General features: G+C 39.2%; 1 protein-coding gene across 1 annotated transcript; it reads right to left on the minus strand.

Annotated features, from left to right (window-relative positions):
• Window positions 1–51: 51 nt before the first annotated feature.
• On the minus strand, window positions 52–5602 carry LOC110788488 (dihydrolipoyllysine-residue acetyltransferase component 4 of pyruvate dehydrogenase complex, chloroplastic). The gene is made up of 6 exons (XM_021993134.2): window positions 4523–5602; window positions 4220–4411; window positions 4044–4131; window positions 3866–3936; window positions 3662–3745; window positions 52–477 (listed from the first exon to the last, which is right to left on the minus strand). Exons 1-6 carry the CDS (start codon window positions 5423–5425, stop codon window positions 373–375), a joined length of 1443 nt encoding a protein of 480 aa, XP_021848826.2. The 5' UTR covers window positions 5426–5602; the 3' UTR covers window positions 52–372.
• Window positions 5603–13502: the final 7900 nt, after the last annotated feature.

Here is a 13502-nt window from a genome sequence, read left to right on the forward strand (position 1 = left end):
TCTGAGCACATTTCTTGGACATCAGATACAAATAAACAGTAAGAGACCAGCTTTATCAAAATAAAAACAGATTTACTAAATACAAACAAATTATTAAGTTCAATTGTTGCTTGTCCAGTATCGGAAACAGCAACGTCATAAACAGATAACAAATGGTGAAACCGTAAAACTCTATCAAAACCAACAATCTAATTATTTCCAGAAAAAAAATACAACAAAACACAAATCCTGTAGGTATATCTAAATTTTGATGTAGCCAAAATCTCCGGAAATCCTCTAGATCTGTATCACAGTAATAGCTCCTCTGTTTGTCCAACACATACTTCAAGGCTGCAAATTAGTCACTGTTATTTTCGAGATTCCGCTTGTGATCTACATTGTTAAACTGTCTGGGTTTTGGATGATATTTGAAAAGGTCTGGAGGAAGGCAGCTAAGTCAGCACCATAGATGATTCGGTGATCAGCTGTGACATTGACCTTCAAAGAATGAAATTTTATAAGCTTATGTCACAAGTTATTCATAATAATCCATCCAAATATAATAACACTATATTGTTAGACTACGGACTGTTGAAACTTATAAACTGTTTGGATTTCATGTAATATTTAAGCACCCAGGTAAGATAAGGCGATGATTTGGAGAAAGCGAATGCCTCCAGCCATCACATGTTCAAGCAATAGTTTCAATAGCACAACCACTGTAGCGATAATATTTTTCAGAAAAGAAAAAATTGGCTGTAAGAGGATAAACATATTTAAATTGATAAATGCATTTGATATTGCAGAAGAGCATCAATGAAATTGTTGCTGAAAAAGGCAAGACAGCATAAAGGAACCTATCCGCCCCCAAGCTGATTAGTAGAGCTAAAACCAGTCATATTAAGAGACACGGTAACAATCACGGGTTTAACCTTCTTATTTTATTATTAATACGTGGTCATATTTTTCTATCTCCCACTTTTACCTACCCCACCGCATACATTTCCACTTTTTCATCCCACTATATAATTAAAATAACTATTAATAAATGAGTTAAATACTTCTATTTTGTTTAGAATAATGACTTATAAATTCTAATTAGTGATATAATTAATCGTTAACTAAAAAAATGCAATAATTTAAACTACATTTCATCGCATTAAAATACCATAGTACAAGATTACATCTTAAAGATATTAGACAATACATATGATAACCATAACATTTAAAATAGAGATTAAGCACAATTTATTGAAGAAAAAAAAAGAGGATAATTTTACAATGGCTACACTAATTCTGTAGCCACTATAATCTTTCAATCACAACCGTTTATTTAATTATTTCAAGCTATGATAAATCTACACCACACCTTTGGTTGACTATAATTTACATTAAAATTGTTTAAAACTAGAACGAAAAACTGCCGCACTAATTTCCCCTCCATTCTCCTTCAATGTCTATGATTCTCACATATAGATCATTCATGGAATTAGAATACTACGGAGTGTTACGTAATATTGCAGAAATTTACAGTATATTTTGTGAATAGTTTATTACTACAATTTATAGGTTTCCTGATTCATGGCTCATTTCACCAAAAATAAAATAATAGAAATAAGTTCCCTGATTCAAAGTTTCTGTAGATGCTAAAACAAAAGTGATTTGCAATTTCTCAAGTTGTGTTTCTTTTTCTGTAATTTGTGAGGGAGACTGATGAGTGATTAGATTAGAAACTGGAAATTTTACAGTTCTCTCAAGCAAAGGAGAAGGAAGGCTCAGCCTAATTAATTTTTTTTCCCAAGTAACTGAATGGATAAGATCAGTCCTGGCAAATTCAAGGTTCCAGATTTAAAATAGTTAAAATGGCTACATTTTTATTGTAGCCATTGAAAAACCTTCCAAAATAAGAATACAGTTACAATAAAACATCTTTATATCTTTTTCTAATGGAGTTTGGATTATCTATCTCCAAAATATTATTTGCTTACTTGGATTTGAAAAGAATTCCGTTGTCAAAAGAGAATAATTTGGCTGAGGGAATCTTTGTGTGAAAAATACCTCTATATTGGTCTCATTTTATAAAGAAAACAAAATAAATTTATTGGTATTTTTTTTCAATTTGTACTTTCTCAAAATTATTACTCTTGCAAAAATTGCAATTTTAGATTCAAGCAGTGAAAGTTGTTGGACACAAGGACACGCGTCGTGACTCATGAATGCCTTGGCCCTAAACGCAACAGGTAAGACTTTTTTTTTTGAACCTCTTGTCACTTTGGGCATAAAAAAAGTTAAAAACTTCCTTAGTGCAACTCACCCTCTTTCCAACTTCTCTTCTCTTCATTTTTAATGGCAAAATTGGCTGAAGTTAATACCAACTATTGTCAATGGATGCTGAATACTTAAGGGTGAGCAGAAAATTAGGTACCCTAAATTCTACCAAAGATAATTGTACTAAAAATTTTTAAAAAAAAATCTTTGAGCTAAAATTTTGTTGGCTAATCTTTGAATCAGTACTTTCACTGACTCATACACACTCAATAACCCTAAAATTACTAACATTTTCTCATTCATATCTCATGAGCAACCAACTCTCTAGGTTTATCCGTCTGCAAGTTTGTTAGATCTAATTCATCTTCAATGTTCTTTCCCCTCTCATCTTTGTTAGCCTTCAAATTCATGCAGAAATCAAATTATGTGTAAATGTTAGATCTTGAACTCTCCATCATTTTTTTACTTTCTTCAACTATATGCAGGGGCGGATCTTAGGTGGTGCAGGGGTGGGCCTGCCCCCCCGGCCGGAAAATTTTATAGTGTATTTTTAGTTACGCCCCCCCTAAAATTTATGTATAATCCCCCCCTAAAATTTATGTATAATTGTATAATGTCTTAGTATATTGCTTAATTTTCTTCTGTCGGCCCCCCTTATAAAACTGTTCAAGGTCCGCCACTGACTATATGGGTCAATTTCACAGCAAGCACCATTTAGGGTATTAAGCATAGACTATGAAGTTCGACTCTTTGAAGATAATTACAGAAATGACCATGTTTTTAGCAGAGTATGAAGTTTATCTTCCAAGTAACAATAGGCATTGAAAACCTTGTGAATTATTATTCTTACGTATTAGCCGCCTTGTTTACTTTCCTTCTCTGTGCATAGTTGACTATGGAGTGCTACATAAAATTGAACTAGAAGATCCTTACACAAACTTCCGTAAAGGTCATTTCTTTTCAAGTAAGAAAATTAATTAGTAAACCGAACATATTGCGGGGTTAAAAGATATTTATCCCTTCGGCCTTATCTTCCACCCCACTCCCCCCAACGAAGCCCTCCAAAGTCCCCTCAACTCCACCGCGAAAAGAAGAAAAAAATCTCAAACTGCCAAAGTAAAATAATGTAAGAAACTCCTAATAACCACAAGGAAATTTTGTCCCAAATTCTATCTCATGTAAGTTAAATGCAGTAAAGAGGGAATCACCGTGGAATCTGTAAAACGCATGCACTCACTAAATCTCAAAAAGTATAGAAGGTTCTAGAGTCATTGTTGTGTACTCCGTAAAAACAGGGGCTACTTTTTTGTTCATGAACGCAAAGCTTAAACAGTTCTAAACACCTACGAGTATGTAATTCTTTCAAGTTTCGTTTACCCAGCTGGAGTGTAACAAAGAGAGGGAATACACTTACCAGCATTTTATTTTTTACTGAGAAGAAACCGTCAGCATCAGCAACAACAGTAGGCTTTGATGCTCCCACAGCCATAATGGCTCCCTGATCACAGACGTAAAGGGTCAATTTTACAGCAAGCACAATTTTATTAGTAGTTCAAAGCAGGGGAAGGGGATTATTCAAAAATGGTCAGTAAGGTGAAATTTTAATCCAAAAACTAACCTGGCCTGGAGGAAGGATAGCGTCGAATCTATCAACTCCAAACATGCCCAAATTTGACAAGGTGAAAGTACCTAACGACATAACCAGCTTCGCTTCAGGTCATCATGTTCATCTATACTTAAAACGAGACATTGAGCATGTAGACAACATAGACTGTACAAAATCACATAAATCGAACCTGAATTATACTCATGAGGCTGCAATTGTTTGGCACGAGCCTTCTCTACTAGTTCTTTCCATTTTTGGGATAACAAATACAAATCCAACTGCACGTCATCAAATAGCCACACATGAGATAACTAAGAACAATTTACCAAACTTAGGCTCTAGTTAACATAGGAAAACCTCACATACCTTGTCTGCATTCTGTAAAACAGGTGTGATCAATCCTCCATTGATTGCCACAGCAACAGCAATGTTAATACTGCTATTATAAGTAAAGCTCTTCCCATCCTTACATGTAGAATTTAATTCAGGATGCTGAACAAGCGCCATTGCTGCCGCTTTCGCTAGCAAAGCACTCATTGTCACACCCTTCTTCTTAACCTGATCACACAAAAATCATACGCAATTTTTTTTTTTAAAACAACCAAAAAAACGACATTTCTATTTTCCTACCTCCCATAATTGGGCTATACTATGTAGGTAAGTATGTACCTTAGCATAAAGAGCGTCAAGCGCATCAGTCACCACTGGATACCCAACCCGAAAAGTGGGCACTGACAAACTCTCCATCATATTCTTCGCTACAGCCGCCTGCATTGTTGTGAATGGCACCACAGATGACCCCTCAATTTCAGTGAAACTGCCAGCACTACCGCCAGCGACCTTTGCAGGAGCCGATGAAGGCGGAGCAGCAGCAACAGCAGGCGGCGAAGCAATTGCAAGCGATGGCTTCACGATTCCAGCCGCCTTCTCCACATCCTCCTGCGTGATCCTCCCAAATGGCCCCGTCCCCTTAACCGAATTCAATTCCACCTTATGCTGCTTTGCCAACTTCTTCGCAAAAGGAGTCGCCACCCCCTTTCTCCCACCATCCGCCGGCGCAGGCGGAGTAGCCACCGGAACATCAACTGTAGGAGTCGCCTGCGAAGCCGGAGGATCAATTTTCGCCTCCGATTTCGATCCCGACTGAGAAGCCCTAGCTTTTGCCTCCTCGATTTCCTCTTCGGATTCAGCTAATATCCCAATCGGAGCTCCGACAGGAGCACTTTCACCTTCAGGGACAACAATGGCAGCGAGAATTCCATCATAGAAAGTCTCGACATCCATGTCCGCTTTATCAGACTCCACAACAACAACCGCTTCGCCTTTTCGAAGAACATCACCCTCCGATTTGGACCACGACACAATCTTCCCCTCCGTCATCGTCGAGCTCAATGCCGGCATGAAGATCTCGCGGATTTTGGCGGAAACTCTGGTAAGTTTCCGGCGAGGATTGGGGGGAAGTGCGGTGGAAGGGCGCCATTGGAGAGAGGTAGTGGAGGAGGAAAGAGAAGATGAGAAGGAGATTGCAGGGGAATTGGAATTGGAGAGGGATAATTTAGTGAGGGAAGCCATTGTAGGTAGCACAAAGATTTGAGAGGAGAGGGGAAGTGAGAGAAATGGAGTGAATGAGACAGAGAAAGTGAAGCGGAGAGAGGAAGAGAGAAGAAAAGGGGAGGAAGCGGGCGGAGAAGACGAGGGCGAAGTGTTAGTTGGGATAGTTGCAGGTGTACAAAGCTTGGGCCTGGTTTCGAAGTCAAAATCTTTATGAATTTTTTTTTTGTAATATTTTTCTCGAAATCTTTTTGTTTTCTAGTTTGTGTTTTGGACTTTTAGTTGGTGGCCTACCACAAATCCACAACCATAGTTCTAAAATCTTTCTTTTTACCTCAAAGGTATTTATTTTAAAATAAAATAAAATAATTCAGGGCAAATCCTAACACTTATAAAAGCAAGGAGTTGGGATTACTATTCCTGCAATGGTGAAATTACCGAACAACCCCCATTTTCACGCACAATCTTTTTTTTCTAGCTTATAGACAGTGTATTCTCTGTTTTAGCCCCTTGCGTTTATTTTTCGGTATTTCTTGTCATTACTTTGATGAGCTTTACCCTTCTTCTTCTACACTGGTTCTTAGCTCTTTTGTCTCTCCTCTTTTTCTCTGCTCCACCCATGGAATGGAAGATCGGGATCAGAAACACAAAGACGATGAAGAAGTCACCGAGAGCATCAACGAAGAATCCCTTATCTGACCGCGATGCCCAGATTGAGGTTTCTCTTTCTGTCGCTTTACTTCAATCGTTTCTTTTTCTACTCTTTTATTCGATTTCTGGTTGTTCTCTTGATATTTGAATGGGAATCCAAAATTATAGATATGATTTTGTAAATAATAGCCCCATTTTGCTGTTCTTTAGTTTAATTGGGTGTTTGAATTTGCAAGGTTTAATTTGTTGGAAATCCTAGTGAGAATACAAAAGAAAAATGAGTGGGGAAAAGGGAATGTGAAAAGTCCCACATGGGAAAAACACCAACTAATTCTAATGTTTATATTTGGGGGTTTGAGGGAATCATTTGTTTAAGAACGCATGTGAGTGGCATGGGTGGACACACAACTCACACACGCGCGCGCGGGGGCCGGGGGCCGGGCCGTGGGCATGGGCCTTGGTACCTGGCGAATGTGGTTCGCGGGCGTGGGGTGGGTTTGTGGTCCGGGTCTTTCTTTTTGGTCAGTAGTGGGCTTAATTAATTCTAACGGGCAGAAAGAATTAATCAAACCCACTAATCCCGTAACTGCCCCATTAACTCCACTTAATAGCCGTTTTAACTGCCCATTAATTACCCAATAAATGTGGTAACCTCCTGTTTACACAAATTTTCTAGTCTAGGAAAATAAGATAGAAAATAATGTAACAAAATATTTTTATTGATATTTGAATGTTTGGGTACAATCTCTGTATTTGATAGTTTACAAAAAATAAACTAAGTCCTCTGATTCTGTTTCGCAGCTGACGATGACACGTGTGTGACACCTGGATTTGGTTTTAGGGTGACAGTCGTTTGATGACGTCAACCTGAGTTTGAGTTTAGGGTGACAGTCGTCTGATGACGTCAACCTGAGTTTGGGTTTAGGGTGACAGTCGTCTGATGATGTCAACCTGAGTTTGAGTTTAGGGTGACAGTCGTCTGATGATGTCAACCTGAGTTTGAGTTTGGCTAAGCAGTCGACACAAATTTGATGTGTTTATTGACTACTTTCAGAGAGAATTCCCAGAGAATTTATGGACTCTTGAGAATAATGAATTTCTGATCCCCCGCCACTGAAGTAGACGAGTAGTATTTATAGGAGATGAAAACTCCTTTACTGGACTTGATAGGTTTAGGCTCGGGCCCATTTTGTGACTTAAGAGTCTTTAACCTGGTCCACTTGATTTGTTTATTTTGGGCTAACAGTACGACTTAGCCCAATACACTTTTGACCCAAATTGTATTTGAGTAATTCGGATATCTAATTTGGGTGGGCTAAATTAATAAAAATGGATTAATATTATGATATCGGTCCAAATTAATTAATTAATTTAAATTGTAATACATTATAAATTTTTAGTGCCTACAAATTGCCCCCTCGAGACTATGTCACATATACAACTTGAAGCGTTTGAGCGTGACGTGGTCTCGAACCATCATAACTTGACAGTCTCTCAACTTAAAATTGACTTAACAATCTCCTGTTTACGTCTCACTTGGTTTCTACCCGGTAGTATATAAGAGCCTTCACATCCAAGAATCCTAATTGTACTAGGTTTTGCCAAGATATAACACCGCCAACAAAATCCTTGTCATCCGTAGATTAGAATTGTACTAGGGTTTGCACTTTGCACTTAGAGATCCCCACAACGTATAAAAAGAAGGGGCTTATCCCTTTCCCACAGCTGCAATACAGAGAAAGCACGCACAAAAGCCCATTACTCTCTAAATCTTCATCCTCGATCGACATCTGCAGTGGTATTCCAAGGAAGGTAATTGATATCTCACCAACGTTTATGTATATATATTTTTTTTTTCAGAAAACGATCTCGATTTTACTCCAATGTCTAATGCAACAGTTGATGAACATACCAGAAATATCAAACAGAGAACCACAATAAAACGATGTTTTAAGATGATTAAGAAAACAAAAGAAGTTCAAGAAACTTGGTACTTGTCTGTGATAAACTATAATAAAACCAAAGTCACTCGTACTAATTCAAATTGTGTTCTGAAAAAAACAAATTTTGGCCACTGACTACAACACCCTGCTTAAGAGATCTGTCCTCACATGAACAAGTTAGGCTTTGAAGCCTTGTATGTTGTCTTGAGCTTCCTGCTTACTTCGTACTTTATGGCCATTCGTATGAGTAATTGATCTTTAGCACTATGAACAAGTAATACAGCAAAGCAGAACACTTAAACTGATTGGTAGTACTATGTCGCAGATTCTTCTTTAATGTAAACCGCATCGACATTAGCAATACTCCATCAAAGTAGCTGATATCTTTAACATCCTTTATAATACTTTGAAGATTGATATACTTAATCAATCACCATAATATATCAGGTTTTCTTCCAACCCATTTTTTTTCGTCTTTACTTCGCCCTCTTCGTTTGGCTTTATCATTCTATCTATGATTATGGGTTTAACCCCTTGAGTTCATAATATGCGATAGGAATCATCGGCTTAACTCCAAGAACTAATCTTTGACATGCGAAGTGCATCTACTGCCGTATACTCCACTTCGTATGAATTATTAATGTCATGCATGCTTTCTTGGTTGACCTTCCTTGATGCAATGCAAATTACTGTGGCTTTCTTTGTTTTATCCATAAAATCAATAGATCAATGATAAGTTAATCAAGACTGTTTTTTTTTTAATCTTGCAGCAGACCCTTCTAGATATCAACCGTAAGTAGTGATTGTTCGCAAAATATCAATTGTTCGACTCGCAACCGGTAAGTATTTTACTTCTTTGATGCCGCCTGTGTATGCGTCTTTTCTTCTTCAAACAGCTGAAACTTATTTACTGGCCTGGCATGGTTATTGTTTTATAGTTAAATGTGTCAGCATCATCATCATCATCATGGGTAATTAAATCAAAAGAGTAATGATCCTTTTTCCTTTGATCAATCGTGTTGAACCTAGACCTTTGTCATTTATCTTTGATGTTACGAAATATGTAAGAGCAGCCCCCCTTTTTTTTTTTTGACATATGAAATATGTTCACGGCTATGCATGAGTTCTCAATGCCATGTATGCTTTCCTGGCTATGTATCCGTCAGTATATTGCTGTTACTTGACCACAAATTGCTCGACTACGTCTCACTTTTGTAGAAACTAATTAGCAAATCAGAGTGTTCTGCTTCTCCGTACCATTTGCAGCATACTTGACTAGTAATTATGATGTCCCCTTTTATTTAGTCTATCCGCAAGATCAAACATAGACTAGGATTATTTTTTTTTATCATACTACGTTGTACTTCGCATATCTTCCTATTGAAGTGGGAAAGGTGTACCTTTGACACGTTTGATTATTTTGTGTGTGTAGGTATTCAATTCTGACAGACTTATTGTTTCACCGCCTCGTACTTGAGACACAGTCAGGGATATAGACTAAGTAAGGTGATTGTTGTACACCCTTTTAGACTTTTTTTTTTTTTTTTTTTTTTTTTTTTTTTGCACTTTTTTTTTTGTATATGCGTATTTTTCTTTTTGCAACTTAGTGGAGGCTCAAATGGAAAGAAGGAGGATTTATCGTGATGGGTCATCGTGTTTGCTCAGTGAACCCATCAGGGATGTCGGGTCATCGTGTTTGCACAGTGAACCTGTCATCCTCAGATGATCCGTTTGAAGACCTGGATGCTTTTGAAGGAGGATTTATCGTGATGGGTCATCGTGTTTGCTCAGTGAACCCATCAGGGGTGTCAGGTCATCGTGTTTGCACAGTGAACCTGTCATCCTCAGATGATCCGTTTGAAGACCGCCTAATGTCATTAGCAACCAAGTTTTTTTGTTTGTCAATCCCGTTTGATTCTTTCTCATCCTTTCTTGTTGTCATTGCAGGAATGGTATATCTTTCAGAGTTCAAGAAAGGTGATGACATTCATCTTTCGATTAGAGACGCTGAGGAAGATGATCCAAAAACTGGAACCCATTTTATCATTCAAAGGTCACTTCGGCGCCCTACTGGCAGCATGAGAGCATCTCTTGATCAGTCAATCTTTCGCAGTGAGATGGCGATCCAAGTGACTCCAGGAACTTCTAGTGATCCCCCTTTTTATGTTCTCAAAAGCACTCTCCCTGATAGGTATCAACTAGATGCCTTGTCTCCAATGCTTGGTCGTCGTATTCTTTCGGGTTCAGTGGGCTGGAAGTCCAAAAATTTAAGGGTCTCTGGCGAGGCATCTTTTCTTCCTGGCTGGTGGGAGTGGACAGAAGATGTATTATCCCGCTTTGGAGACATTCTTCGTGTTTGCTCAGTGTACAAGGCAGTTCAGGCTTCTCTTTGTTTATACGATAAAGACCCCAACATTATCCGTGCTTTTTGTGAGAGCTGGAGCCCCACTACAAACACACTCCATACCATGACCGGGGAATGGTCCGTTTCTCTATGGGATATTTATAAGCTTGGGGGGTTGCCCATTCTTGGAGGAATATATGATGAGACGATCCCTGATTATCATATGCTTGGAGCGCGAGATGAGAATGGTAATCGACAAATATCTCAAGCTTGCGTAATTCTCTTTACAGTCTATCATCGACTTGCAAAGGATCCTAAGTCAAAGAAAGGGGTTACCGCTCAGTTATGGATTGACTTTTGGTGCAAAAGGGAAAGGATTCACAAAGTCCCTCTTAAAAGACGAAGGTATACCGAGAGTCGCCCGAAGGTTACTAACAACCCTGATGTGAACATTGAAGCTCAACCAATATCTTGGTCACAAGAAGAAAATGACTTGTTTGAATCTCTTGGAGTTGTTGGCGCTAACAGGAGAGCAATCACTTATGTTGGAGCCTTTTTATCGTGCTGGTTGTGTACATTTGTGCTTCCTCAGTCTGAGGACAGGCTGATTAGACCGGGAACCTTTGAGACTGCTACTCTGATGGCGCGAGGTGAGACGTTTAGTCTTGCGGTGCCTGTGCTTACCAGCATTTACCGTGGTTTAAATAGCATTTCAAGCAATTCGAAGCCCTCCTATTCCAAGACTTTCTTCCCAGCTCATTATCTCTATGCTTGGCTTGCATATTATTTCAACACTCATCACGATGCTGATCCTGTTCCATTCGGGCCTTTAATGGTCATATATTCAGGGGCGCAGGGGTCAAAATATTTCAATGACGGTGATGCACGCACTCTTATACATGGTGGGGCGAAAATGAATGTGGGTTGCATGATGTTGAACAAAAATAGGAATGAGCGTTTGTTTGACGATGGTAACTTAGATAAAGTGAAGTTTAGTTACATGATGGCTCTTCGCTCAAGTTATCTTGTTTTGCGCCGTGAATCTCATGATGGTCATTTTTATGTTGAACCATATTCCCCTCATCGATTTGGTAGACAATTCGGTTTTTGTCAAGAGATCACAGGTGTACTTCGTCGTGGTGTGGACGAGCGAAGTGTAACTTACTATGAGGCATTGAGGTATTGGTCAATCATACTCTTCAAAGACAGTCGATCTCGAGTATTCACCCCAAGTCAGTCTCTCAATTGGAAGGAATTGGTGACACCTGAGTTCAAAAAGGTGTGGCCTACAATAAGTATAGGCGATTTGAGAAAAGGTGTTGATGTTCTTTGTTCGGGTGCAGTGTCTGACACGTCCAAGCCTAAACAATGTCAAGGTAACGAGAAAGGGGTACTTCGTCAAAGAAGTGATGTCATGCATCCGGAGGGGACTGACGACAGTCGTAAACGACGTTCTTCCAGAATAGACAGTGCTCAACGCCCGTTGATTGGACTTGACAACAATGATAAGACTGCTAGCGATGCCGAGTCTGATGTCGACTTCAAACACAGAAGAAGGGTAAGACAAAACTCTGATGACTTAAGTATGGACGTCGACGACTTGGGCGCTGATAGGTTTTTCTTGGACGTTCCCGAATCATCCGTTGTACCATCCAACCTTGAAATAGTGAGTACTTCTTATTTACTTACTGTCAGATTTTTCCTTAACATTTCTGTCTAGCATATCTTGTAAAGAAAGTAACACCCTATCAACCAAACAAAATAATCGTCCCTCAATTTATTTATTTTTAACTTGCAGGACGGTGATCTCGACTTGGAAGTTGATATAGGGAATACTGCGACTGACTATCTGTTTGCACAGGGTGACGACCCGTTTCTCCCTAGATCAACTCCTGGAAAAGGGAAAGGGTTGACTGTCATAAAGGACTTGGCTCCCCTAGGCTCGGCGCAGATGAATTCGAATGTCAACTTATCATCTTCCCCCAAAAGTCAACAATCAGTCGACGGCCCTAACTCTCTTGAAGTTGCTTCTAAGGCTTTGGGCGTTCGACCTTCTCCCGTGAATGTCTCTAATCATGTATCGAAGACTGTTCATACCCATGCCATGTCTGTTAGTTCTTTTCGTCCGGGTCCAAATTAGTCTACTATCTTCAAAAATGCAGTAAAACTGATAGGTGCAGAATATTTACGCCTATTGCAGAGCACACCCTTTCTCGAGGTTACCCAAAGATATGAAGAAGCTTCCATGGTGTATAAGGGAATCCAACAACTTAGAGGTGATCCAAGTTTGTTGAAACGCAAGGTAGACTCCTATGTTTGGTCTGTCAAGTCTTATCTTGCGTTGGAAGAGGCTGCAGCGAAGCGACAGAGATCTGACCAGGTGGAGCGTGAGATACACGCCCAAGCTGAGGTGATTAGACAAGTCGAGTCTGACTTTGCCGAGGCACGGGAAAGGCAGAAACAGCTGGAGGAACAGGATGTCGCGATCACGAAGAAGATAAATAGTCTTGAAGTTGAATTGAAGGAAGCTCGTGAGATCAAGAGTTACTTGGTAGGTGACTTGGCGACTAGTGGTACATCTTTGGCATCTCTTGAGGATCAAGTAAAGGTTGCGAAGCAAAGTCTTGACGAATTGGAATCAACGCCTTTTGTGAGTGCTGAAGAGATCTCTCAACTCGAAGAACAGAAGACGCACCTACAAGAGCTTCAATCCATGATTAAGCCCTATGAGTGGATGGAGTGAAGGCGTATCTTTTTTTTATTTGCTTTCCTTTCTTTTTTGTCTGATGTATTGTCTAAATACTTGTCATTACTCATACTTATCACATGAACATATTTTGTTTATTATTTTGCCGTTCACAGTTTTAGACTCTTGCGGGCCAGGAGTGTAGTAATGAATAATTATTTTGCCGTTCACAGTTTAGACTCTTGCGGGCCAGGAGTGTAGTAATGTTTGTGATTTTTTTTTTGGTGTGGCTGCACTCGAATAGTTTTTTTTGTTACTCAAGCTGCCTACGTACTTGCAAAATAATTGATGATTTACTTTACAAGATCAAGCCAACGTAGTTCAACACCCATCTCTTTTTTTTTTCTTTTTTTTTTGTTTCTTTTGGGCGAGCAGTTTATCCTCTTACTTAGGAGTTTACAAAGATTCCACTTT

Source organism: Spinacia oleracea, chromosome 3 (assembly GCF_020520425.1).
Source record: "Spinacia oleracea cultivar Varoflay chromosome 3, BTI_SOV_V1, whole genome shotgun sequence".
Classification (NCBI taxonomy): domain Eukaryota; kingdom Viridiplantae; phylum Streptophyta; class Magnoliopsida; order Caryophyllales; family Amaranthaceae; genus Spinacia; species Spinacia oleracea.

What these genes read in the sequence shown, in the direction of transcription:
- LOC110788488 (XM_021993134.2), bottom strand. Translation starts at nt 5,425, where the DNA reads ATGGCTTCCCTCACTAAATTATCCCTCTCCAATTCCAATTCCCCTGCA. An exon ending in TTTTACAGAATGCAGACAAG is followed by an intron (nt 4,132 to 4,219) that starts GTATGTGAGGTT and finishes GATGACGTGCAG; the next exon opens with TTGGATTTGTATTTGTTATC. An exon ending in CTATCCTTCCTCCAGGCCAG is followed by an intron (nt 3,746 to 3,865) that starts GTTAGTTTTTGG and finishes GTCTGTGATCAG; the next exon opens with GGAGCCATTATGGCTGTGGG.